We start from the raw sequence: 27,280 nt of genomic DNA on the forward strand, positions 1-27,280 counted from the left end.
CTTTCCTAAGGTTGAACCATATTATGTTGTGGTCGCTGGAGGCTAGCGTATCTCCTACTGAGACCTCTGAGACACTTTCCCCATTGGTGAGTACCAGGTCGAGGATCGCCTGGGCCCTAGTTGGGCTCCGTTACCATTTGTTTGAGATGTGCTCCCTTTATGGAGGTTAAGAGCCTCCTGCTACCGTTGGTTGTCACTGAAAATGAGTTCCAGTCTGCATCAGGCATATTGAAGTCCCCTAACAGTACAGCTTCTCCTCGTAGAGTGATATTCTCTATGTCTTCAATTAATTCTGCGTCCATGTCTTCCAGTTGTCTTGGGGGTCTGTATACCACACCTAGATACAGGCATTTTTCTCTGCCTCTTGCCAGGTTTACCCAGAGGGACTCCCCGGTGTACTTGACATCTGTGATCCTGGTGGTTTTGATGTCCTCTTTAATGTATAAAGCTACCCCCCCTCCTAACCTGCCCTCTCTGTCCTGACGAAGTAGATTGTAGCCCGGTTTAGCCATATCCCACCCATGTGAGTCTGTGAACCAAGTTTCAGATATTGCCACCACATCTAGGTCGGCATTCCTTATTTCAGCCTCTAATTCAAGAGGACCTGTTGGGGATAAATAGCAACGTAAAGTTACGATAAGATGAAGATAACAGATTATATTTATAACAGTGCTGTAAGTTCAGGTGGAATAGGGAGGGGGGAGGGAGAGGGAGAGCGGGTCATTTGTTTAGGTATTTCTGGAACAGGTATGTTTTTAGGCGTTTCCTGAATTCCCCGTATGTAGTGGGCGAAAGCAGTTGCTCTAGGTCTTTGCCCCATAGGACTGCTTGGTGAGAGAGAAGGCGTTCGTGGTGTTTTTTCATTTTGCAGCCTCTAACTGGAGGGGAAATGAGTTTTGGGTGTGTGTTTCTCTTGAGTTTGTTATTAGAAAATGCGAAAAGGTCTGTTATGTACTTGGGGGTCAGGCCGTATAGTACTTTGAAGCAGAGGCAGGCAAATTTAAACCTTACTCGGGCTTCCGTTGGTAGCCAGTGCAGCTGCCGAAAGTAGGGTGTCACGTGGTCGAATTTCTTCAGCCCGAAGATAAGTCTGATCGCAGCATTTTGCATTATTTGGAGACGTCTCATATTCTTTTGTGAGATTGCTAGATAGGCGATGTTGCAGTAGTCAAGCTGACTCAGTATGAGGGATTGCACTAGGATTCTGAATGTTGACGTATCGAAGTATGATTTAATGGTTCTGAGTTTCCAGAGAGTAAGGAAACCTTTTCTGAATAGGGAATCCACTTGTTCCTTCATTGTTAGGCATTGGTCTAGAATAACACCTAGTATTTTCATGGTGGGCTGAATAGGGTAGTTGAGTTTATTGATGCATAGTGGGGTTTTATTGTCAAGTGGGTGAGGGGAGGCAACGAAGAATTTTGTTTTTTCTGGGTTGAGCTTGAGCTTGAAATCTGTCATCCATTGTTCCATCTCATTATGGCATCGGATGCCTTGGGAATGGTTTCCGAGATGGAGTTGGCGAATGGGATGATGATCGTAAAGTCATCTGCGTAGCTGAATAGTTTTATTCCTAGTTGGATTAGTTTCACACCTAATGAGGACATGTAAATATTGAAAAGCAGTGGGGAAAGCGGTGACCCTTGTGGCACTCCGGATGAGTTGCTCCAGGTGTCGGAGTGTTCGTTGTTAAAGCGTACCTGGTAAGAACGGGATGTGAGGAAGCCACGAAACCAGTTTAGTATCTCAGCTCTGATACCAATGGCATCTAAGCATTGCATCATTTTCTCATGATCTACCAAGTCGAATGCAGAGCTCATGTTGAATTGCATGATCAGGGCGTTGAGGCCCTTACTAAATAATAGGCGCATAGTCTAGGATGGCAGCAATTACTGTCTCCGTACTGAATAGGGTTCTAAAGCTGGAATGAGTTTCATGCAGGAGAGAGAATTGATTAAGGTAGTCAATTAGTTGGGTGTGTACTAGTCCTTCCATGATTTTTACAATGAAGGGATAGATGCTATTGGTCTGTAGTTTGTTATTAGCGCTGAGGATTCTTTTCTATTTTTTGGAATGGGGGTTATTATTATGTGGCCGTTGTTAGTAAGGAAAGTCCCATTTTTTAGGTTGTGGGTTAGGTAGTGTAATAGTGATATTTTGAATTCTGGTGGTGCCGCTTTCATAATCTCCGGAGGGCCATCTCATTCAAGATATGGGTACTGTTATTAATCCAAGTGTCCATGAATTGTTCAGTTCCTTCGTTTTGCTTTGAAATTATCTCATAATTTTCTCATAGCCCTACTTGGCCAGACCAATGGTCCATTAAGCCCAGTAGTCCGTTCTCATGGTGGTCAATCCAGGTCACTAGTACCTGGCCAAACACAAAGAATAGCAACATTCCATGCTACTGATCCAGAGCAGGCAGTAGCTTCCCCCATGTCTTTCTAAATAACAGACTATGGACTTTTCCTCCAGGAAATTGTCCAAACTTTTCTTAAAACCAGCTACGCTATTCGCTCTTACCACAACCTCTAGCAAAGCGTTCCAGAGCTTAACTATCCTCCGAGTGATAAAATATTTCCTCCTATCGGTTTTAAAAGTATTTCCCTGTAACTTAATCCAGTTTCGAGGTCCCCTGAAATTATCGTCCTATAGCTAACATACCATTCCTAGCAAAACTAACTGAAAGGATAGTATTTGATCAACTATCGGATTTTGTTGAATCAACTAATGCACTTCATCCAAACCAGACAGGGTTTAGGAAAAACCATTCTACAGAATATTCACTGATTGGTCTAACTACAAACATACAAACATTATTATTTAGATCATCACAAATCTTTAATTCTTTTCTCACTAGATTTGTCAGCTGCATCCGACACCATTGATCATGCCTTACTTCTCGACAGACTAAAAGCCATAGGTATCTGTGATCAAATACATGATTGGTTCAGATCCTTTCTGTCTAATCGCTTTTCTATAGTTACTTTTAATGATTCTGTTTCTAAACCCTACACCCTTAATTATGGTATTCCACAAGGTATTCAACATCTTTTTGTCCCCCCTACTGACCTTATGTCAGTCTATAGGCTTCACCACCTTCACTCACGCCGACGACATTCAACTCTCCCATCCTCTAAATCCAGAAAACAAAGATGAAATACTAAAGATCAATTTAAAATTAGAGAATGTTAAACAATGGCTTAGTTCCCACATGTTAGCCTTAAACATACAAAAAACAAAAGCTTTACTATTTACATGGAAACAGGGAATAAATTTGACTGTCCCCTTTACCCTTGATAACATTCACCTAGAACATGCATCATTCTTAAAAATTCTTGGTGTCACCATCGATAACAAATTCTCATATCACAAGCATATAAGTAATATCGTAAAGTTTTGCTTTTTTAGATTACGTATGATTCGGTCAATTTCTAAGTTCCTAGAGCCAAAATCTCTAAATATTCTAATTCACTCTTTGATTATTGCCAAACTTGATTATTATAACTCATTATTAATAAATATTACACAAAAGGAAAAGAAACGATTACAAATTATCCAAAACACTGCTGTTAAACTTATTCATAATGGTAGAAAATATGATCACGTTACTTCGTTTCTAATTAAATCTCACTGGCTCCCTATTAACCACCGCATTACTTTCAAAATTTTATTATTAGTATTCAAAACCCTTGATCCTAAAGAACCCCAATTTATCAATAATGCACTTATTCCTTATAGTACGTCGCGTTCCCTTCAGTCCACCAACCTAAAACTCTTAGTTGTTCCTTCCCTGAAAATTATTGGAACTCGTTGACAAGATATGTTTTCGGTAATAGCACCACAACTTTGGAACTCTTTACCTCTGCAACTTTACCTCTATAATTTTCTCAGAAGCCTCTCATGAGGAACTTTGTCAAGAGCTTTCTGGAAATCTAGATACACTACATCAACTGATTTGCCTTTATCCACATGTTTATTCACACCTTCAAAGAAGTCAAGCAAATTGGTGAGGCAAGATCTCTCTCAGCTGAACCCATGCTGACTCCATCTCATTAAATCATGTTTTTCTACGTGTTCCACAATTTTATTTTATATAAAGCACAGTTACTTATCCAGATGCGGAAGCCTCGCAAGCAGACTTGCTTGTAGAAACTAGAAGTTTCGAGTCAGTCACACCGCGCATGCGTAAGTGCCTTCCTGCCCAGCGCAGGGCACGTCTCCTCAGTTCAGATAGCTAGCAGAGAAGCCAACCAGGGAAGGTGGGTGGGTTGTGAGAATAGCTGCCTGCTGTCCCTGGATAACACCTGTTATGGTAAGTAATTGTGCTTTATCCCAGGACAAGCAGGAAGCCTATTCTCACATATGGGTGACCTCCAAGCTAACCAGAATGGGATGGTGGGAGCGTTGGCAAATTAGGAGAATAAATTTTGTAATACTCTCTGGCCAAAATGGCCATCCCATCTGGAGAAAACATCCAGACACTAGTGAGAAGTGAAAGTATGAACCGAGGACCAAGTAGCAGCTTTGCAAAGTTCCTCAATAGGTGTAGATCTGAGGAAAGCTGCTGAAGCTGCAATTGCTCTGACTTTATGGGCTGTGACTCTACTCTGTAGGTGTAATCCAGCCTGGGCATAGCAGAATGAGATACAAGCAGCCATCCAGTTGGAGATGGTATGCTTAGAGATTGGATGTCCCAACTTGTTTGGATCAAAGGAGACAAAAAGTTGAGGAGCAGTTCTGTGTGGTTTGGTGCGTTCCAAATAGAAGGCCAAAGCACGTTTACAGTCCAGAGAAGGAAGAGCTGATTCTCCAGGATGATAATGAGGCTTTGGAAAGAACACTGGAAGAACAATGGATTGGTTGAGATGAAATTCCGAAACCACTTTAGGGAGGAATTTAGAATGAGTACGTAGAACCACCTTGTCATAATGGAACACAGTGAAAGGTGGATCAGCAACTAAAGCTTGCAGCTCACTGACTCTTCGAGCAGAAGTGAGGGCAATGAGAAACATCACTTTCCAAGTGAGATACTTCAGTTGAGCCATAGACATTGGTTCAAATGGAGGTTTCATCAATTGAGCAAGAACAATATTAAGGTCCCAGACTTGAGGCCAGAGGCGGATAAGTGCAAAAGGTAATCTAAAACAGAAGATAAGGAGGAATGTTGAGGTTCCTTATCGTGAGAAAAACACCACGCAGAAAATCGTGTCCATTTTTGGTGATAGCATTGTCTAGTGGTAGGCTTCCTAGCAGCTTCTAAAATGTCTCTTACAGGTTGAGAAAACTGAAGAGGAGTTGAGAGGCACCAAGCTGTCAGGTATAGAGACTGAAGGTTGGGATGAAGCAAAGATCCCTGACTCTGTAAGCAGAGATGGAAAAACTGGTAGAAGAAATGGCTCCCTGCTGCTGAGTTGAAGTAGAAGGGAATACCAAGGTTGTCTCGGCCACCAAGGAGCAATCAGAATCATGGTGGCATGATCGTTCTTCAACTTGACAAGAGTCTTGAGAATGAGAGGGAATGGAGGGAATGCGTACAGGAAGAGATTCGTCCATTCCAGAAGAAAAACATTTGCCTCGAGGCGATGAGGAGAGTATATCCTGGAGCAGAACTGAGGCAGTTTGTAGTTGTGGGGAGCTGCAAAAAGGTCTATCTGAGGCATTCCCCACTGTGAAAAAATGTGATGAAGAGATGAGGAATGGAGTGTCCATTCGTGAGGTTGTAGAAGACGACTCAAGTTGTCCGCCAAGCAATTTTTCGCCCCTTGCATGTAGACAGCTTTGAGGAAGGTGTTGTGGCAGATTGCCTAGTACCAAACCTTTAGAGCTTTTTGACAAAGGGAGGAAGATCCCATCCCTCCCTGTTTGTTGACATAGTACATGGCGACTTGGTTGTCCGTCTTAATGAGGACTACCTGATCTTGAAGAAGATGTTGAAAAGCTTTGAGAGCCTTGAAAATCACTCTGAGTTCCAACAGATTGATGTGACACTGACGATCCGTACTAGTCCAGTGGCCTTGAGTACGGAGACCATCGAGATAAGCGCCCCAAGCGTAAGTCAAGGAATCTGTTGTGAGGACCTTCTGATGAGGGGGCGTTTGAAACAGCAAGCCTCTGGAGAGATTGGAAGAGAGCATCCACCAGCGGAGAGACTGTCTCAATGAAGGAGTGACTGCAATGTGTTGAGAAAGTGGGTCACAAACCTGCATCCACTGAGATGCCAGGGTCCACTGAGGAATTCTGAGGTGAAGTCTGGCAAAAGGAGTCACGTGTACTGTGAAGGCCATGTGACCCAGGAGTACCATCATGTGTCTCGCTGATATGGAGGAGTGGGAAGACACTGTATGGCAGAGTTGAAGGAGGACTTCCACACGTTGTTACGGAAGGAATGCTCTGAGTTGGATAGTATCCAGAACAGCTCCGATGAATTGTAGATTCTGAGAGGGTTGAAGTTGGGATTTGGGAAAGTTGATTTTGAATCTCAAACTCTGTAGGAACCACGTAGTCCGTTGGGTCACTACAATAACCCCTTGAGATGTTGAATCTCTGATGAGCCAGTCGTCCAGGTAGGGAAATACCTGAAGACCATGGTTTCTGAGAGCTGCGGCTACCACTACCAGGCACTTGGTGAACACTCTGGGAGATGAAGCCAGGCCAAAGGGCAGCACTCTGTATTGATAATGCAGATTCCCCACCCGAAATCTGAGATATTGGCAGGAGGCCGGATGAATGGGAATATAAGTATAAGCCTCCTTGAGATCCAGAGAGCATAACCAGTTGTTCTGATTTAGGAGGGGATAAAGGGATGCCAGGGATAACATGCAAAATTTTTCTTTGACTAAAAATTTGTTGAGAGCCCTGAGATCCAGAATGGGTCGCAGATCGCCCGTCTTCTTCAGAACAAGGAAGTATCGGAAGTAAAAACCCCTGTTCTGCTGTTACAAAGGAACTGGTTCGATGGCACGGAGATGAAGCAGAGCTTGAGCTTCCTGAAGAAGAAGGGTGGTCTGGGATGGACTGGAAGGATACTCTCTTGGAGGAAGCTCTGGTGGAACCTAATTGAAATGAAGAGAGTATCCTTCCCTGGTGATTGACAGCACCCAGAGGTCAGATGTGATTGTCTCCCATCGGTGATAAAAATGATGGCGATGACCTCCAATAGAGGAAAGATAGTTCAGAGACAGAACGGTGGAGGTTATGCTCTGTTTTAAACAGTCAAAAAAGCTGCGTAGCCTTAGGTGCAGCAGAAGGTTGAAATTTCTGTTGCTTCTGATTCTGCTGTTTCTTGGGAGGAGGGCGAGTGTAAGGAGCCGCTCTCAGAGCAAAACGCCTCTGGAAAATTGGAGGAGGGCGTGCAGGCTTGGCAGGAGCTGGCTTGGGCTTTGGTCTGATAATAGAAGCAAAGGATTTTTCATGGTCAGACAGTTTCTTGGTGGCTGCCTCGATAGATTCATCGAAGAGGTCATTGCCTGCACAAGGAACATTAGCCAAGCGGTCCTAAAGATTAGGGTCCATGCCAATGGTATGAAGCCAGGCTAGGCGGCTCATTGCTACAGAACAAGCAGTCGCCCTGGCGGACAACTCAAAGGCATCATAAGAAGATTGAAGTAGATGTAATCTGAGTTGTGACAGAGTAGCTATGACCTCTTGAAGTTCGAAGTGCTTTTGAGTATCTAGATAACTGAGAAATTTAGGAAGAAGTTCAAGGAGGAACTTGAAATAAGTGACAAAATGGAAATTGTAATTGAGAACTTTAGAGGACATCATGGCATTTTGGTAGAGGCGACGTCCAAACTTGTCCATAGTTTTCCCTTCCCTTCCAGGAGGAACGGTAGCATAAACTTTGGAAGGATGGGATCTTTTCAAGGAGGACTCCACAAGTAAGGATTAGTGAGACAACTGTGAATTCTCAAATCCTTTGCAATATAGAGTTTTATACCTGGAGTCCAACTTGCCTGGAACAGCAGGAATTGCATAAGGAGTTTCCAGGCATCGTGTAAAAGTCTGAGACAAAAGCTTGTGAAGAGGAAGCTTAAGTGACTCTGCAGGAGGTTGAGGAAGATGCATGACTTCGAGGTACTCCTTAGAGTATTTAGAACCAACATCCAATTGATTGTCCAGGCCAGCAGCCATCTGACGAAGAAAAGAAGAGAAAAATAGCTGATCCGTTAATGCCTTGCCTCAAGAAAGACTCAAGGACATCAAGGCAGCCTGGGTCGAAGATGAAGCTTCGGCAGGAAAATAGGCATCAAAAGAGAAAGGAGACTTGGACGAAGCAATAGAACCACTGAGTCCTCGAGGTCTGGAAGTGGGGACCTCGACTGAGGAGTCGGTGGTCTAGTAGAACTGGAAGGCATAGATCGAAGCTTAGTGGAAGAAGGACGCTCTTTGGAAGAAGAGGTATGCCTGGAAGTATGCCTCGAGGAAGGCCTCAATCGTCGGTGAGAGTGGTGCTTGGAAGCAGATCTTGAAGATCAAGGAGACTTCACCCTGGAGATGGAAGCAGACGTTGCTACCAATGAATGGATAGGGCTAGAAGCTGTGGAGCGAAGCTCAGAAGGCTTGATGGAGGAATCTCGAGGCACTCCCAAAGACTCTGCTCCTTGTATGGAGTGTAAGGATTCCTGTCGAGGCACTTGCAAAGAATCTGCTCCTTGCTTCGCGTGCATAGATGCCAGACCAGACACTCGCAGAGACTATGCTCCCTGCATAGAGTATGTAGTCTCAGCCGGAGGCACAGGAAGAGGCTCGACCTTGTGGGAGTCTGCAGAATGCCCAGGCTGGATCAGAGTAGCAAGCTTCGGTCCCATATTAGTGAGGAACTGAATGAATTGCTTCTCTAACATGGTCTGGAAAGAAGCCGGCAAGGATGGATCCGCGTCTGAAACCGGACCACCTGCTTTGGCTGGAGGTTCCACAGAGGCAATGGAAATGTGCTTCGACTTGGAAGTCTTGGCCACCTTGATTACCACTGCTGGAACCTTCTGCTGAGCTATCTGACCTGAGGATGCAGGGGAAGATACAGCAGGTTTAGTCGAGGTAAGAGCCACTGCAAACGAAGAAGGTCTGATGAGGCTTGAGGTCGGAGTAGTGGAACCAGAAGGACTCTTGGTCGAAGGTGGGACAGAGGCCACTGTCAAAGTCGGGAAAGTGGTCGAAGAATCCATCCCAAAAAGCTTCTCCACTAAAAGCCGACGACATTTAAGGGCTCGAGGTTGAAGAGTAGCACAGCGCTCGCACGACTTTGGTTGTTGGTCCGGCCCAAGGCACTTGAGGCACCAACGGTGTGGGTCTGTGAGGGAAATCGTATGCTGGCACTGGTTACACTTCTTGAAGCCCATTGCTGGCCGGGACATAGGAGGAAAAATAGCCGCCGCAAAGTCGAAGCCCACGGGGTGCGACCGAGCGGCCTGCCCCGGCCGTTGAACAGAAAAAATAAATTTATTTTTTTTTAAACTAGAAATAAAAGAAAACAGTAATTCGTGAAGAAAATAAGCACAAACCGCGGAAAGAGAAGGCACGAAGTAACAAAGTTAAATGCAGAGAATCAAAGACGGACTTCTCAGCTCCGCAGAAAACTGAGAACTGAGGAGACGTGCCCTGCGCTGGGCGGGAAGGCACTCGCGCATGCGAGGTGCAGCTGACTCAAAACTTCTACTTTCTACAAGCAAGTCTTCTTGCGAGGCTTCTGCATCCGGGCTCCGTCGATGATGTCACCCATATGTGAGAATAGGCTGCCTGCTTGTCCTGGGATAATTGTTTTTACCATTTTGCCTGGCACTGAAGTGAGGCTTAGCAGTCTGTAATTTCCCAGATCTCCCCTAGAACCCTTTAAAAAAATCAGCGAAACTAAACTAAACCTTAGGTTTATATACCGCACCATCTCCGCAATCGTGGAGCTCGGCACGGTTTACATGAATAGTAATTTGAAAGGAACTCCATGGAAAGTGTTAGAAGAGGAACAGAGGAAAGAGGGAGGTTAGAGGGCAAGGGTGTCAAATTAGGAGGGATGTTAGGTTTTAGAGAATAACCAGGTTTTCAGCTGTTTACGGAAGGGTTAGAGAGCACTAAGGTTCCGAAGAGGGAAGGTAAGGTTGTTCCATAGCTCAGTGAGTCTGAAGGGGAGGGAAGTCCCTAATTTTCCTGGGAGAGAAATGCCTTTTAGTGAGGGGAAGGAGAGTTTCAATTTTTTGGATGGGTCTGGAGGCGTTAGGGTTTGAGGAGTTCCAAGAGAGCGGGATTAATGGAGGAATGATGCCATGGATGATCTTGAAAGTTAGACAGATGCATTTGAAGTGGATTCTGGAAATTATCGGAAGCCAATGAAGCTTGAAAAGGAGCGGTGTGACGTGCTCAAATTTACTTTTTGAAAAGATAAGCTTGGCTGCGGCATTTTGAATCCGTTGGAGTCTGTGAAGGTTTTTCTTTGTTAGGGTTATGAAGATAGAATTGCAATGGTCCAATCTGGAGAGGATGATGGATTGGACGAGAACGGCAAAATGTTTTTGATGGAAACAAGATCTGACTTTCCTCAGCATATGAAGGCTGAAATAACATTTTTTTACCAGGGAATTGAGGTGATCATTGAAAGACATTGGCCACCCTCCAATCTCCAGGTACCACAGACGATTTTAGCAAACAACAGATCAGCAATTTCATGTTTTTATGTGGATTACTTTATTTTTATGTGGATTGCTTAATTGTACCTTTGGATCTTTGAAATTCCCAATAAAATCCATTTCAGGAACATCGTCACTCCAAAGTGGTTTTTTTTGTTTCTCTTGGACATTTTTCTCTGTGGATTCCCTAGGGTCAATTTTTTTGGTTTTGTCATGTATACCATCCAGTCCAGGTGATTTATCACTCTTTAACTTGTCGATTTGGCTTAGTACGTCTTCCAGGTTCACCAAGATTTCATTCAATTCCTCAGCCTCATCACCCTTGAAAACCATTTCTGGTTCAGGAAAATGTCTTACATCTTCTTCTATAAAGACCGAAGCAAAGAATTCATTCAGTCTCTCCGCTACGGCCTTATCCTCTCTGAGCACACCTTTTACTCCTTTATCATCCAACGGTCCCAAGTTTCAAGTTTATTAAAAATTTGATATACCAGCTAGGCACAGTTCAAAGCGGTGTACAGATTCCCTAATGGGTTTTTTTATTTTGATGTACCTAGAAAAATTGTTACTATGAGTTTTTGCCACTTTGGCAAGTTGTTTTCATATTCTTGTTTAGCTTTCTTTATCAATGACATCAGAGAGAAAGGGATCGACGAGTACCCAAACAGTGACAAATGAAACAAAAAGTACACTGGCCTACAGAACTGGGACTAAAATATTCTTTATTTACAGGGACCCAAAACTATCAGTGTTTCAGCCAAAGGCCTGTATCAGGGGTCTAGTTCTTCACCGGTACTCTCATTCTCAGTAGTGAAAGGAAACCTCTTTTGTTCAGCAAGTGTTTTTGCTTATTTCAGAATTGTTTCAGTATTAAGTAAGAATAAGGACTCGCAGGTTAAGGATCCTCTTGGTTCACAGTCTGGATCGCTGAATTTCGAAAATGGTAACTCCTTTTTGACTGCATATACAGTATGAAGTCTCCTCTTCTTCAGCTATCAAGATTTCAACAACATCTTCAACCTGACCTGGCTACATTCTACAATCAACTAGTTGAATCTCTTCATACCACCAGTAACTCCTTTCTGACTGTAGGTGTAGTATGCAGCATCTGGGTGTCAAGATCTGGGCGAGCTCTGAGGAGAGAGAAATTGAAGTGAAAGAGACTGGTCATCTTGATATCAACGCTTTGGATGCGTTGAAAGGGAAGAATAATTGGAAAACTCAGAGGAAGTTGGCTATAACCCAAGTCTGTGTTTCTTTATTATTCTTAATATCAGAGGATGGCGGTACCAATGTGGAGAATGCAGATGGTGGACAATGGAGAGGATCACCTTGTTTCAGTGCTGAGGGAGCTGATGCAGGGGTCGATGCTAAGGTACAGTGAGCATCAGAATCAGAAGTCCCAGGCATGTCTAATGCTTTTGTTGTTGCACCAAAAACCTTCTTGTATTGAGGTTTCCTTGATTTTAATGTTTGAGTCTGTAAACAGGCACAAAGATTGCAGATGATGTCCCAATGCTTGGGCCAAGGCGCTAAACACACCAAGAGTGTGAGTCAGTGGCCGAAATGGTCCGAATACACCGAAAGCACCTGCTAGGCATCTTTGACATCAATGGAAACACTGCTGATGTGAGATCAAATCACTCAATTGTGAGGAAGCTTGAGTAGAAGAGTAGCTGAAAACTATTGATGCACTTAGGAGGGGGAGATACCCTGGAGGGGCACAAGGCCAAAAAACAGAAATGTTCAAAAAATAATGAAACTTTATCAGAAATGAGACAAAAAAAAGCAGAAATTGAGGAAAAATATATTGAGAAGGCACAAAAAATGTAAAAAGTAAGGCACAAGCTGAAGAGAACGCTGTGAAGCAACTTCTTAGCTCCATGGAAAACTAAGAACCGATGGACCCGCGAGCTGACGTCAGGTGTGAAGGCACCAGCACACATGCGATATGGGCAATCTTAAAGTTTTACAGTGACAGTACACTTTTTGACTGTCCATACTGGGGATCTGTGGATGATGTCACCCACACGTGAGAATATGCTGCCTGATTGTCCTCGGATAATAAGAATTTTCACTTACTATACAGTTTTAATTCTATACCTTCTTTAGAATAAAACTAATCAATAAAAAATTTTGATTATTACCTCTTCGTCCACTTCTTCTTCCGCTATCTGATCAAAAGTTTGTTTCAGAATCAAACTGTGATGCCGATAGTGTCCATCATACTCCATGAGAGTAGCAAGGCTAGGCAAAACTTTCCTAAAATATTGGAGAAATTTGATTAAACAAACAAAAAGAAACGAAATATACTGCCAGTGATATCCTCTACATATTATTTTGAAAAATAACTTTTGATATCATTGAATTTGCAAAGAAATGTGTTGAGGCATCCCAACTGATTTTCTCAGATAGAAAAATCCTGCTGCTAAGTCCATTGTAGCAGTAATAAGTGGGAAAACATTAAAAAAGAAACATATTTAAATGACATTATTCAAGCTTTAAATATTTTTATTTTAATAAATGATAGTTCTGCCAATTAATATCCTTAATTGATGATTAGAGACCTTACATAGAGCTAGATTTACTAAAGTGCCTTACTATACTACTGTAGAATATGTTCATGTTATTAATGTGTGTTATACGAGGGCAAATAAAAAATTAAAGGCAATTGTAAAATTACACAATAACTGCAACAGAGCTAGCAAAATGCAACATAAGTTCTCATACATTGCCTATTGGATAGTTCATCCATGCACAGTGCAGCGCTCAGCCTTTAATCGTATGATAGCCATGAGGTCAGAAACATGGTGCTCAATTGCAAGATTACACCATTGAAGTGCTCAGCCTTTAATCATGTGACAGCCATGAAATCAGAAACATGGACACTCCATTGCAAGATTGCACCATCGACATACAACATGAAATAGTGTGTTTTTTTGGGAGGAGAATAAAACCTGTGGATATTGACTCAGAATGGACATAGCACCATGAATCTATGAAAGGTTTATGAGTGGGTAAAAAGGTTTAAAGTAGGAAGAGCAGGTGTAACCAATGAAGACCGTTCTGGTTGCCTAAAAACATCGTGCACACAAAAGCACATTGACAGGATGGATACCTTGATTAGAGAAGACTGACGGATAACGGTTTTCTCAGTTGGCTGCAAATTTGGTTATCAGCTATGGATCTGCATTTGCCATAATGCATGATGACTTGGGATACAGTAAAGTCTGCACACAATGGGTTCTCAAACAGTTTACTGATCTGCATAAGCAACAGTGTGTGGAGGTTGCAACCCAGTTCCTGAGACAGTATGAAGAAGATCTAAGAATTGTACAGAGAATTGTCACTGACGACAAGATATGGGTGCATCATGGCGACCCAGAGAGAAAAGAAAAAGCATGATGAAGTAAAGGAAGGGATGCTCACCTGGCTTCGGAAGCAGCCGAAAAACAACTTCTCTGCAGGAATGCAGAAACTAGTTGAACAATTCAACAAATGCATGGGGACTATGTGGAAAAGTAATATGTTCAGTTACTCACAGTTACTTCTATTAAAGCCATTAAATGTATTTTGTCTTTACGTTTTCATTTACCCTTGTAACTAAATAGATTCCATTACACAAAATGGGATCTGCAGTAAACAGCATGCATTATGTATTTACCTTCTAATTCTAGATCAGTTAGTATTAGAACTTCACCTGATCCTAGAGAATTTTGGAAACGCTTTGAAATATTTCCAGCGATAGGCGATATCGCAGAATTTTCAGATTATTTGAATAATACCAGTATCCTTGATGAGATCAGTGCGTTGTTTAACATTTGACCCATCCTTGCTCCCCTCGTCTCTATCAGCAGATGCCCTTGCAAAATTCTTCAATGAAAAGGTTATCCCCTAAGATGCTCCTTCCCGCCTACAGTCTCCTACAACTCCCTAATCTCTACTGACCTCAACCCTTCCCTACCTGTCTCCAATCCCATTCCAGCCGACAGATCCTGGACCGTTTTTGAGCTTGTTTCCGAATTGCAAGTCTCCAAACTCTGCCTCAAACTAAAAACTTGCAAATGTACCTTGGATCCTTTCCCCTCCTACCTATTCGAGAATATCTCTACATAGGCCATCACTTCCCTCACCAGACTTATAAACAATGCTCTAACATCGGGCCTTTTCTCCTCCGAAATGGGACATATTGCACTAACCCCTCTACTGAAAAAGACCAACCTTGACCCCTCTATTCCCTCCAATTACCATCCAATAGCAAATATCCCTCTCCTAACCAAGATGTTAGAATCCATCATATCCACTCAACTCTTATCCTACCTAGAAAGATTCTCTATTCTCCTATCCCACCAATTTGGCTTCAGACCCAACTTCAGCACCGAATCCCTATTAGCCTCACTAATCTCTAAGGCAGTGATTCCCAACCCTGTCCTGGAGGAACACCAGGCCAATCGGGTTTTCAGGCTAGCCCTAATGAATATGCATGAGAGAGATTTGCATATGATGGAAGTGATAGGCATGCAAATTTGCTTCATGCATATTCATTAGGGCTAGCCTGAAAACCCAACTGGCCTGGTGTTCCTCCAGGACAGGGTTGGGAACCACTGCTCTAAGGTACAACAACTTCATTCTCGCAACAAATTCGCTGTACTTCTACAATTCGACCTCTCCGCAGCTTTCGACGTCGTCCATCATGATATCCTAATCTTCCAACTCTCTGAAATAGGCATAAGTTCCACAGTCCTAGACTGGTTCTCGAAATTCCTATGCTTATGCTCCTACACCGTTAACATAAACGGTACCTCATCCCCTCCCTGGAAGCCGATATGTGGAATCCCGCAAGGCTCACCCCTCTCTCCTATCCTTTTCAATATTTACATGTCCTCTTTGAAACCCCTTCATCTATCCCCCCTGGAAACTCTCTACACCTATGCTGACGATATCCTCATCCTCCTTGAGACCGGCTCGAACCTCACTAACCTCGCTGAGAACATATCCGCATGTATAATGAACCTTCAATCCTGGGCACATTCTGTACAAATGAAATTGAACGAGTCCAAAACAAAACTACTTTGGCTCGGCCCAATATTAGGTCATTTACCCACCTCCATCCCATTATCTTCCAGCTCCACTCTTCAGCTTGAGTTTTCAAGCAAAGTCATTGGCATCATCATAGACTCCTCTCTCTCCTTCAATGACCATCTCAACTTCTTGGTAAAAAAATGCTTCTTTAGTCTTCATATGCTGAGGAAAGTGAGATCGTACTTTCATCATTCTCACTTCGTCGTCCTTGTTCAATCCACCATCCTCTCTAGACTGGATTATTGCAACTCCATCTATTTAAGCCTAACTAAAAAAAAACTCCATAGACTTCAGCTAATCCAGAACACCGCGGCCAAGATTATTTTCGCTAAAGGCAAGTTCGACCACGTCTCCCCACTCCTGTCCAAACTTCACTGGCTCCCGGTTCACTCCAGAGTCCTCTTTAAATGTGCCTGTTTAGCTTTCAAGATCCTACATGGCATCCTTCCTCCCGTTATCCCACTCTTCTGGAACTCCTCTAACCCTAACTCCACTAGATCCTCCCAAAAACTGAAACCATCATTCCCCTCTGCAAAAGGTATATCCCGCGTAGGAAAACTAGGAACATCCCTCCCCTTTAGAACCACAGAACTCTGGAACAACCTCACATCCCCGCTCAGAATTTCAAGCTCCTTCCAATCCTTCCACAAACACCTGAAAACTTGGCTCTTTTCAAAAATCTAACACCTCCTGCTCTTTGATACCCTGTCCCTCTTTATCTTCCTAGCTCCTTTCCTATAACCCTTCATTGTAGCTCCTTTTCAACCTAACCCTGTAAACCGTGCCGAGCTTTACGCTTGTTGAGATGGTGCGGTATACAAACCTAAGGTTTAGTTTAGTTTAGTTTAGATAGCCCCAAAATGTTCAGGTAAGTTCAAGGATTGGTTTGATAATGGACCTCATGAAGCAAAATGTTTAGTCCGGCGTTTAGAAAGAAAATGGATAAAAATTTAAAAAATTTGGATCGTGAGAGATGGTGTAATGAAATTCACCATTACAAACTTCGACTTAAGGAAAAAAGGAAGGCCTAATATTCCACAAAAGTGGGAAATCTGCTACTAATACAAGAAAATTGTTTCATTTGGTTTCAGATATTTTTGATATGTCCCAATTTACACAATCTTCTCATATTGTAGCCCCAGCATCAAATGATTTGGCTAATTATTTAAGATCAAAGATTACATCTTTATGATCATCTTGTATCTCATATGAACACCCATCTATTTAAGATGCTTCCCAGGATAATGATGACCTCTTTTACAAAGCCACGCTAGCGGCTGCAGCGCGGCAACAGCCCCGAAGCCCTTTAAATCTCTATGGGCTTTGGGGCTGTTAGCGCAGTGCAGCTGCTAGCGTGGCTTTGTAAAAGAGGCCGTGAAGGTTGTCATGCTGATGGTTGTTATTTCATAAACCTGATTTGAATCAATTTGTAAAGCTTTATAATAAATATGTAAAATCTTATTGCACTTTGGATCATTGTTCACTGGCTATCATGAAAGTGTGGCACAGTGGCTAAAGCTACAGCCTCAGCACCTTGGGGTTGTGGGTTCAAACCCACGATGTTTCTTGTGACCCTGGGCAAGTCACTTAAGCCCCCCATTGCCCCAGGTACATTAGCTAGATTGTGAGCCCGCTGGGACAGACAGAAAAATGCTTGAGTACCTGAATAAATTAATGTAAACCGTTCTGAGCTCTCCTGGGAGAATGATATAGAAAATTGAATAAATTAAAAAATAAAATAAAATAAATAAAAATATAAGCTTTAAAATGGAATTATTTAATTGGTTAACTCATCTCTTAGACTCTGGAAAATTTCCACTAAATGGAAGTTCTACTATTATTACTTCAAACGTTAAGAATTTCAAAGAATCTCCGATTTTGGTCTCCAATTATAGACCAATAGCCTCTATACCATTTTTCACAAAACTTTTGGAAGGGCTAGTTCAAATCAGTTATCAAACTTTTAGACAATCATTCACTGTTACATGATTCTCAATCTGGCTTTCATTCTCAGTATAGCACTGAAACAGTACTTGTGGCAGTTTTGGATTTTTTTACACCATCTATTTAGCAAAGGCAGTAATGCCATTATCCTTCTATTTGACTTAAGTTGTGCTTTTGATTTGGTGGATCATCCCAAATTGTTGGAATGTCTAGATTCCTTTGGGATCCAAGATAAGGCTTATGCCTGGTTTCAAGGATTTTTGATCTCTCGCTCTTACTGTATTCGAATGGACAATATCTGTTCTTCCGGTTGGAATAATCTTTGTGGTGTCCCGCAAGGTTCCCCACTTCTATTTAATGTTTATCTTTCTTCATTAGGAAACAGACTGAAAAAATTGGGAGTGAAACTTTTTAGTTATGCTGATGACATCACAGTTATAATTCCATGCCCTTCTTTATTCTCCAATATTACTCACATCATTGCTGAAGTAATTGAATTAATTGAGAGTTGGATGTTGGAATTTAGATTAAAACTGAATTCAGAAAAAACAAAATTCTTTTTTGCTTCATCCCGTAAAAATTTATATGAGGATACTATTACAATCAAGACTGCAATATCCTGTTTGTTCTTTGGTTAAAATATTGGGAGTTACTTTGGATCAGAATTTGACTATGCAGAAACAAGTCGATAAGGTAGTTCGCAAGGTTTTCCACATTTTATGGAAATTGCGGACTGTCAGAAAATCACTGCATTTAAGTCACTGATTCAATCGCTGGTATTGAGATATCTAGACCAGTGGTTCCCAACCCTGTCCTGGAGGATCACCAGCCAGTCAGGTTTTCGGGAAAACCCTAATGACTATGCATGAGAGAGGTGACAGGCATACAAATCTAATGACTATGCATAATGGAGGTGACAGGCATACAAATCTGCTCCATGCATATTCATTAGGGCTATCCTGAAAACCTGACTGGCTGGTGGTCCTCCAGGACAGGATTGGGAACCACTGATCAAGACTATTGCAATATAGTCTCTCTAGCAGGGGTAAAGAAGAATATTTCCATACTACGACTTACACAGAACACAGCAGTGAGACTAATTTATGGTTTGAAAAAAATATGATCACGTATCTCCCTTTTATCGCAACTTGCATTGGCTGCCCATGGAGGCCCGTATCATTTTCAAGTTTGGTTGTATTTACTAGAGAATCATAACAGGCCAGGCACCTCTTATCTGTTAGATGTATTTACAGTCCCTAATCCAAAATATTCTCGCAAAGCTCATGCTTTTTTCATTAACCCATCAGTGAAGGGATGCAAATTTAAAAAATAGCATGAACGTACACTGTCATATCAGGCTGCTCTTTGGAATAAAGATTTTAGGCAACTATTCTTTGTATCTATGTCATACTTGGAGTTCAGAAGGCATTTGAAGACTTATTTATTTTCTAGATTTTTGGGTAATTAGTTTTCTTCATTGTTCTATTTGTGATACAAGTTAATCTTTTGTAAACCGCATAGATCCTTATGGTTATGCGGTCTATAGGTCGATTTTTTTGTTATGTTTTTATGTTATGCGCTGAAGCTGAGCATGACTACATCATTTAGGTATAACAAAAGCAGTTCCATGCTAATTGTGATTTTGCAGTGCCATAAAGTGGTGCACATATGCCACATGTATATTTGACAGCCATTAAAGAGTGCATGAATGGGTGGAGAATGGGTGGATGCAGGACAAGACCAGCATCTGAACTCCCAGTTTGTACCCTTTAAATCAGGGGTGCCCACACTTTTTTGGCTTGCAAGCTACTTTTAAAATGACCAAAATGATCTACCAACAATAAATTTTTTTAAAAACACAAAGCACATTGTATGCAGAGAAAATGTTAACTATAATGTATATTCGGTGTTTCAAAGAGGTCAAGGCAGATGACTTTAAAATATGCAATGTCACCTCAGTAACAGCTATACAAAAATAGACAAATATACCCCCTCCCCTTTTACATTCAAACCTTTCAGCTTACCTTTCTAAAGCTTAACGCCGCTGTAAAAATGGCCATGGGACAGGAACAAGCTGCGGCCATTTTGAATTAACTATTCAGTGGTCGGTTACAGCGGCGTTAAGCTTTAGAAAGGTAAGCTGAAAGGTTTGAATGTCTTTGTGTTGGGATATGGTAGTTAACTAAGTCTAAGATAGTAACATAGTTTAGATACGTGAGTATTAAAATGTTTGTTTTGATCCTATTAGGAATATGGTGCCTTGATAAAACCCTTTCGGGTGAAACATGTTGGTGGTATAAATCCCTGAAAGCATGACCACAAGTTTTAAGCTAAGTATTTAAACTATTTATACACTAAGGTGGAAAAAAGTATTTATAAATTTAATAGCAAAGTATTACATTACATTACATTACATTAGTGACTTCTATTCCGCCTGTATCTTGCAGTTCTAAGCGGATTATATTAGAAGATAGCTGGACATTTCCAGGAAGTTACAATTTAGGAGTTGGATACATAGTAGAGGCTTTGAGGAGAAGTTGAAGGAAGGGTGGAGAGTTGAGGATTACATGAAGGAAAGTTGCAGCTTAGAGGCTGGTTACATGATAGAGTCATTGAGGGAATATTAGAAGAGGGGTAGGAGGTCAGCTGGAAATTTGCATGGAGTAGGGAGGAAGCGGTGGAGGGGGGGATAAGAAGACTGGAAAGATTTTTTGAATAGCAGAATTTTGATTTCTTTTTGAAATGATTTAAAGTCACTTGTAGTTGTCAACAGGTTGGAGATGGAGGAGTCCAGCTTTGCAGCCTGCGTCGCTAGGAGGCCGTCGTACATCTTCTTGTGCTGAGTTCCCTTGAGTGGTGGGTAGGAGAATGGGATCTGGATTCTTCTTAGTCTGGATGTGCGGTTTCGATTTAAGCGGTTGTTTAGGTAGGTAGGTGCAGTTCCGTTTATTGCTTTGAATAATAGACAGTAAAATTTGAATTGAATTCGAGCTCTTATCGGTAGCTAGTGTGAATCTATGTAGGCATTAGTGATATAGTCAAATTTTCCAAGTGAATAGATCAGTCTGAGGGCTGTATTTTGAATGGTCTGTAGTTGATTTATCAAGATTGTGGGGCATGGTAGGTAGAGGATATTACAGTAGTCCACTAGTCCTAGGACAAGGAATTGGACTATGATCCTGTAATGTTCTTTGTCGAAGAATTTTTTTATTTTTCATAGGTTGCACATGGTGAAAAATGCTTTTTGAGTAGTTTTGTTGATTTGGACCTGCATTGTGCAGCATCTATCTATCGACACTCCGAGGATTTTGAGAGAGGGCTGTATGGAGTATTTGGTGACGTTTATTTCTAATTCTGTTATTGATGGGGTTTTGTCCTTTTCAAGTAATAGAAATTTTGTTTTGTCCGAATTCAGCTTCAGTTTGTGGTCTAACATCCATTCTTCCACTGCTTCCAGTGTTGTTTTTAGGTTGCCTAATGAGGTGGGGTCTTGGGCGTCGAAGGGGAGGAGTATGGTTATATCATCTGCGTAGCTGAAAGATGTTACGTTTAGGGTATCTAGAGTGGTACCAAGGGAGGATATGAAGAGGTTGAAGAGCATGGGCGACAGCGGTGACCCTTGAGGAACTCCACAGGGGTTAGACCAGGGGTCTGATTTATGATTGTTTGATTTAACTCTGTACGTTCTTGTTTTTAGGAATCCTTGGAACCAGTTGTATACCCCTCCTGAGATCCCTATGGTGTCTAGTATCTGAAGTAGTATGGTGTGGTCTACCAGGTCAGAGAGATCGAGTTGAATTAGCAACATCCTTCTTCCTTTACTGAGGTGCTGTCGGGCTGTGTCTAGTAGTGTTGCTAATAATGTCTCTGCACTATAGTTGGTTCTGAATCCTGATTGAGAGGGGTGAAGTAGGTTATGGGCTTCTAGGTAGTTGGTGAGATATTGTGCTACTAGACCTTCTATTAGTTTAACGAATAGTGGGATTGAGGCGATAGGTCTAGAATTGGAGGGGGTGTCTATTGGGCCTTTGAGATCTTTCAATAGTGGGGTGATTATAATCTCACCTAGTTCAAGTGGGATTTGACCTTCCGTGAGTGTGGTTTGAATCCATTGCATGAGGTTGGCTCTGAATTTAGGGGTGGCGGTTGTTAGGAGATATGAGGGACAGTTATTCAGGTCGCATGATGCTTTGCTGTATTTTTTGTAGAGACGGTCCATATCAGACCATTGAACTAGTGGGAAGTTGGTCCAGGTCCTGTCGGCTGCTGTGGCTTCTTCTATTGTAGGTTTAGCTATTATCTCGTCGAGGTAGGTTGGTGAGTTATTGAAGGTGGATCTGATTGTGGTGATCTTGCTTTTGTAGTGGTCAGCTAGTTGGGAGGCTGTTGGTGGGTGGTTTCCTTGAGTGGCTAGGAGAGGTTTGGTGTCAGTGAGGTTCTTTACTAGTTTGAAGAGCATTTTTGTGTCTGGGGCTTCGGTGCCAACTAGTTTGGAATAGTAGGCTTTCCGTTTTTCCTTAAGTTTGAGCTTGTATTGTTTGTTTAGGCTTCTCCATGCTACTTTGGTTTGTTCTTGGTTCTGTTTTTTCCAGGCTCTTTTGAGATGTCTGCAGTGCCTTTTTAGTTGGAGAAGTTCGGTGTCGAACCATTTGTCGGATGGCCTACAGATTCTGTTTTTTGGTTTTAATGGAGCTAGCTCATTGTGTTGTTTCGCTTAAGGTATGCCAGTGGCATATGAATTCTTTAGGATCTGTAGAGCCTATTGCGGGGTCTATTTTGTCCCAGAATGTGGTGGGTTCGATTTTTTGGCGAGTTTTGAAGGAGGTTTTGTGGGGTTCGGGTTTGTTATTGTTTTGTGCCCAGTTGATATTGAAGTTATATTTGTAATGGTCTGACAAGAGAGAGGGGTGCCAGGCACCGTTAGAGATGTGGATATCTGGTGTGAGGGAGTTTTAGGTTGTGTATGCTGCAATATCGAGTTGGTGGCCTTTTTCGTGCGTGGGTTGGGGGTTAAGAATTTGGTAGGATACTGCATTGGGGTATGAGATTAAACCTTCAACTTGTTTAGAGATGTGGTCTTCTAGGTATAGATTAATGTCTCCGAGGAGCAAGTTATGTGTTGAGTTTAGAGAGTTCTGGAAGATGAAGTCTTCGAGTTCGTGTTTGGAGGCGTTCCATTTTCCTGATGTAATGTAACAAAGAAGGCATATCAGGGTACCTGTGAGTGTGTGATCGGATATTTGGCAGGCTAGAAGGTCCAGGTGGGGGGAGGAGCGTTTATCTAGGACTTTTAGGTTGAGGTTGTTTTTTACTAGGATAGCTAGTCCTCCCCCTCACTTGTTTTGTCTACAGACTAGTTCTAGTTGTCCTTTGGGACAGAATTCGGTTATGCATGGGTCTGAGTCGGAGGTTAGCCAGGTTTCGGCTAAGAAGAGGCAAGTATGGAAGATCCGGTGAGGAAGTAGTACATAAAGCCTGACACAATGAATTTGTATGAGTGCTAGGTGGTACTTCTGAGGATCTATAAATGTACTATTTACTGTGAATAGATTTAGGAGGGGTAAGAGAATATACACCCTTCCAATCTGAAGTTCGGGCTATACTCTCACAGAAAATTTAACTTGAACTATTGTGCTGTTTAGCTATTTACAAATGACTCATTACATAGCTTCTCTCCCAAATCATTCTTTGACTAAAGAAATACAAGACTTCCTTACAGATACACAGTTATTAGTCCCACTGAAATGTTATCACAAATACTTGCTGGACAAACTCCTTGAGACTCAATGGGAATAGTAAGTAGAGAAATGAAACAGGGATATAGTACCTACCCTTTCTTGTGACAAATTTCATCAATGTCTTGGTAAAAACAGAGTGAAGTTTATGAATGTCCTTCTTTATGAACATCACTAAAAATTTCTCTTCCATATGTACGCATGAATGTATATCTCACCAAGCAGGGCTTATCTTGCCACTTTGAGTCAATCAGATAATTGCCCTAAATGTTCCTGTCCTGTTGCTTCTCTTGGACACATGTTTTGGGCTTGCCCAAATATTTTCTCTTTTTGAACAACCATTGTATCCACTGTTTCGCATTATATGGCACCCCTTTCCTCTGATGCTGTTTGGACAATATAATGTTGTGAACCCAAAGACCAGGGGCTTACAAGACTTTCTTCACCGCTTGATCCTGTTGGGCAAGTGGAGCATACTGCAGTACTGGCTACTGTTGACTGCACCCATTCTGTCTCAATGGCGCTCCCTAATGATGATGCAAGCCTCAATGGAAAGAAGAGTTATAAGAAATGAACTCCAAATTGGGACAGCAGTTTACCACTATTTGGGAACCCTTCTGGAATACATCAACACCTGTGGGCTGAAGCCACTTATTGACCATTTAAGTTGATTTAACTTAGTGGATTTTTTTGTTCTTTAACATCGTATCCCACCTAGCATGGGGTGGAGGGAGAGATGGGTTTTAGTTTGGGGGTAGGGTTCCTTCTCAGGATTTAAAATGTTGTTATACAGTTCCTTTCAGATTTGCACTTAGCATTTATTTGACACTTGTTGGATCTGTTTTGTTCATTGACTGTACATTCTTATTGTTTTTCTACTGTTGTATGACTGGAACTGAATAAAGATATTTAAAAAAAAAAATATGGAGGTAGGTACTGAACTATGTCTATATTTAATTTTCCACTCTAAAATTAAGAAATGATGAGACAGTTGAGGCTTGTCAAATCCTTGGGTGGGAACAATCCTATAAAGAGAGTCCAGCTTCCTGGGAGCAACTGGTACTAATAGAGATTCCCAATTTTTATGAAGAGTATCCTTCAAAATTGAATGGAGAGGAAGTTTAATGACTTCTTTAGTATCCATATGTTCTTTAGTATCCATATGTTCAGGAGTGTATTTGGAGTCTGCTTCCAGTTTAAGAGACACGTCCTTTCCAAGCTGTCTTATAAGCCAGGTAAAGGAAAGGGTCTCTGGTAGAGATGATTCTTTGGTAGGAGCCTGCAGAGAGTGCTGTTCCAGAGAATCATAAGCTTCTGTTGTTGATGGAGAAACAGCAATAGAAGACTTGATGGGAAGGTCAGAATCTATGACCAGAGACTGAGATCTATGTCTTCTCTTGCGTCTGTATCAATCCAGCGACGGAGAGGATGTATGTCGTTTACGCTTCTCTGAATGTTTAGAAAAAATATATTTGTACTTACGAGAAGACTTCCTGGATTGAGAATGTCGAGATGAAAAGGAATGATACCTTGATGAGCTAGATCGGTGACTGGAAGCAGGAGTCTTTGATGCATGCCTGCATGATGGGTGGTGCCAAGAACAAGGAGACGGCATTGAAGGCTGAGAACTGGTTCTGGCATCCCTGGTACTGGAACGCTCAGGCTGGGCCGGTACCTGCGGAGTCAGTGTTTGGGTTAACAATTTTTGAAAAATACCACCATACTCTGCATGAAAGAATGCCTCAAACTGTTCTTTCAGAGAAGGCACTGGTACCTGTGGCTTTGTCGCCGGAGCCATCGGTGCCGCGACCCGCTCCGAAGAGGATGACTCAGAAGAAGAGAAACCCATGGATTTTGGAGTGAGTCGCATGAGGGGTCGCCACTTGGCCGGCATGACTGAACTCATGCCATAGTGGCCTGCAACCTTATCTGGAAAGCTGGTGACTTCTTCGCTGGCTTACTGAAGGAGCAAGAGGCTGCGACGCAGGGGTGGAAGGCAGTGCTGAGGAAGACCTCGGTGCCTTTGAGGATGGTGCCGCGGAGTGCGGTGCCTTTACTGGTGGTGCCGTGGACATCAAAGGATATGAAGATTGGTCCCCTTCCATGGCGGCACTGAAGAGTTATTTTTGCTGAAGAAGGTGGCTTTTTAAGGTGTGCTTTTTCAAAGTGGAATACCGTGTACAGGAATCAGTGCAGTGGTCCGGCTCAAGACACTGTATATACCACGAGTGTGGATCTATCACAGAAATTGTCTGCTGGCACCTGCTGCATTTCTTGAACCCCGTTAACGGCCAAGACATTAAATTTGGAAAAAAATGCCTCAGCCAAATCAAAGGTGAGAGGCTGAGGTGAAAATGTAGGCCCCGCCGTCAAAGCCTGAAGGTGACGAGGAAAAAAACAACTTAACGTTAAAAAAAAAAAAAAGAAAGCCGAAGAAAGAATAACAGAATGAAAAAATATACATTCGAGCTGGAAGGCAAGGCAGAAAAAAGAACGAACATTCAATGCGACTTCTAAACTCCACGAAAAACATTGAACTGAGGAGTCACGCGCCTACGTCGGGCAGGAAGGCACTCGCACATGCGCGGTGTGGTCAGTTACAAACTTTCTAAAGTTCTTAAAGTGGCAATGCCCTTGGGACCTTCCATACCGGAGCTCCGTGGATGACGTCACCCACATGTGAGAATATGCTGCCTGCTTGTCCTGGGATAAATCAACTGTACGTGTGTGTGTTCATACATATACATGCACACAAGTGATTTGTGCAAATTTTAATATTGCATATATTGTGACAGGGAAGCTCCTGTCACGGGTTCAAAACCTGCTTTAAACCCTGCCACTAAAGAAAATGTGCCTATTCCTAATTCCTAAACCAAGGAAGCTGCCCATTAATCCTGTTCCCAGTGCTAAGATCCGAAAGGCAGGGCAGAACAGAGAAGGGATGGCAGAGAAGAACAGAATACCTGTTCCAAGTCACTATAATCCCTTTTATAATCTGTTAATTCTCCAGTAAAACCTCTGGTCAGGCAATCTGACACAGCAAGGGTTAAGGAAAGGGGTGGAGCTGACAGGCAGAACCTGGCTGTGAAAGTTGCACAGCAGAATAAATTAAAGGCAGCTGAGAACACCCATAAGCAATCAGGAACCTGGAGGGAAGGACATTCCTCACAGAACAGGGCGCCTAAGGCTAGAAGCACTGTCCTCCTGCCTTCTGCTAAGAAACCACCAGTCCCGGCACAGCACTGCCATGCTGATAAGACTCTGCTTCCTAAGCAGAGACTAATTGGAAGGGAAAAGCTCCATGAGCAGGTTCTGGCCAAATGTTGCTTCAGAGGATAGCCTGTATCCAGCTTCAGAGAGTGAGGGATCTCTTATGGAGGTAGAGGGAGATATCTCTGAGGAGAATGAAATGGACTGCAACCCAGAAGCCTTAGACTATATGTCTGAATGCAGCATGAGTTAGTAAGGTACTATGTGGGGGAAGGGAATTAAAGTTTGTTTTATAACAATGGTTTAAAGTTCTTAAAAGGAACATTTCTGTCCTTATGTGGGACTGTATAAAGAATGAAAGTTTGATGTGTGAATGTGAGGATTGCCTAACAGTAGAAATTAATCCAGAATCCCTGTATGCCAGCAAAGCATAATGAGTGGGGGATGGGCTAATACTAACTAGTGTTAGAAGTTTCAAGTTTATTAAGGTTTGTTGTACACGCAATATCGAGTACTTCAATGTGTATAACATTTTAAAAATGCAAACAAAGCAGTTTTATACAATTAAATATATAGTATATATGTAGAAATAAATAACTGGTACAGAAGGCGAGGGGGATGAACTACAATGTTTAAGGAAAGTGAAGAAACATTTAGGGAAAAACACATCTGGTGGGTAACAAGAAAAGA

General features: G+C 42.2%; 1 protein-coding gene across 4 annotated transcripts in view; it reads right to left on the reverse strand.

Moving 5' to 3' along the window:
- The window catches only part of ADGB (androglobin), a 633,675-nt gene that overhangs the window by 354,643 nt on the left and 251,752 nt on the right, over positions 1-27,280 (reverse strand). For all 4 annotated transcript variants that reach the window (XM_033939743.1, XM_033939744.1, XM_033939742.1 and 1 more), the window contains one exon: positions 12,767-12,881. In XM_033939743.1, the coding sequence (XP_033795634.1) occupies positions 12,767-12,881 (115 nt within the window). The remainder of the gene's footprint in view (positions 1-12,766; positions 12,882-27,280) is intronic.

The sequence above is a fragment of the Geotrypetes seraphini genome, chromosome 3 (genome assembly GCF_902459505.1).
Source record: "Geotrypetes seraphini chromosome 3, aGeoSer1.1, whole genome shotgun sequence".
Classification (NCBI taxonomy): Eukaryota; Metazoa; Chordata; class Amphibia; order Gymnophiona; family Dermophiidae; genus Geotrypetes; species Geotrypetes seraphini.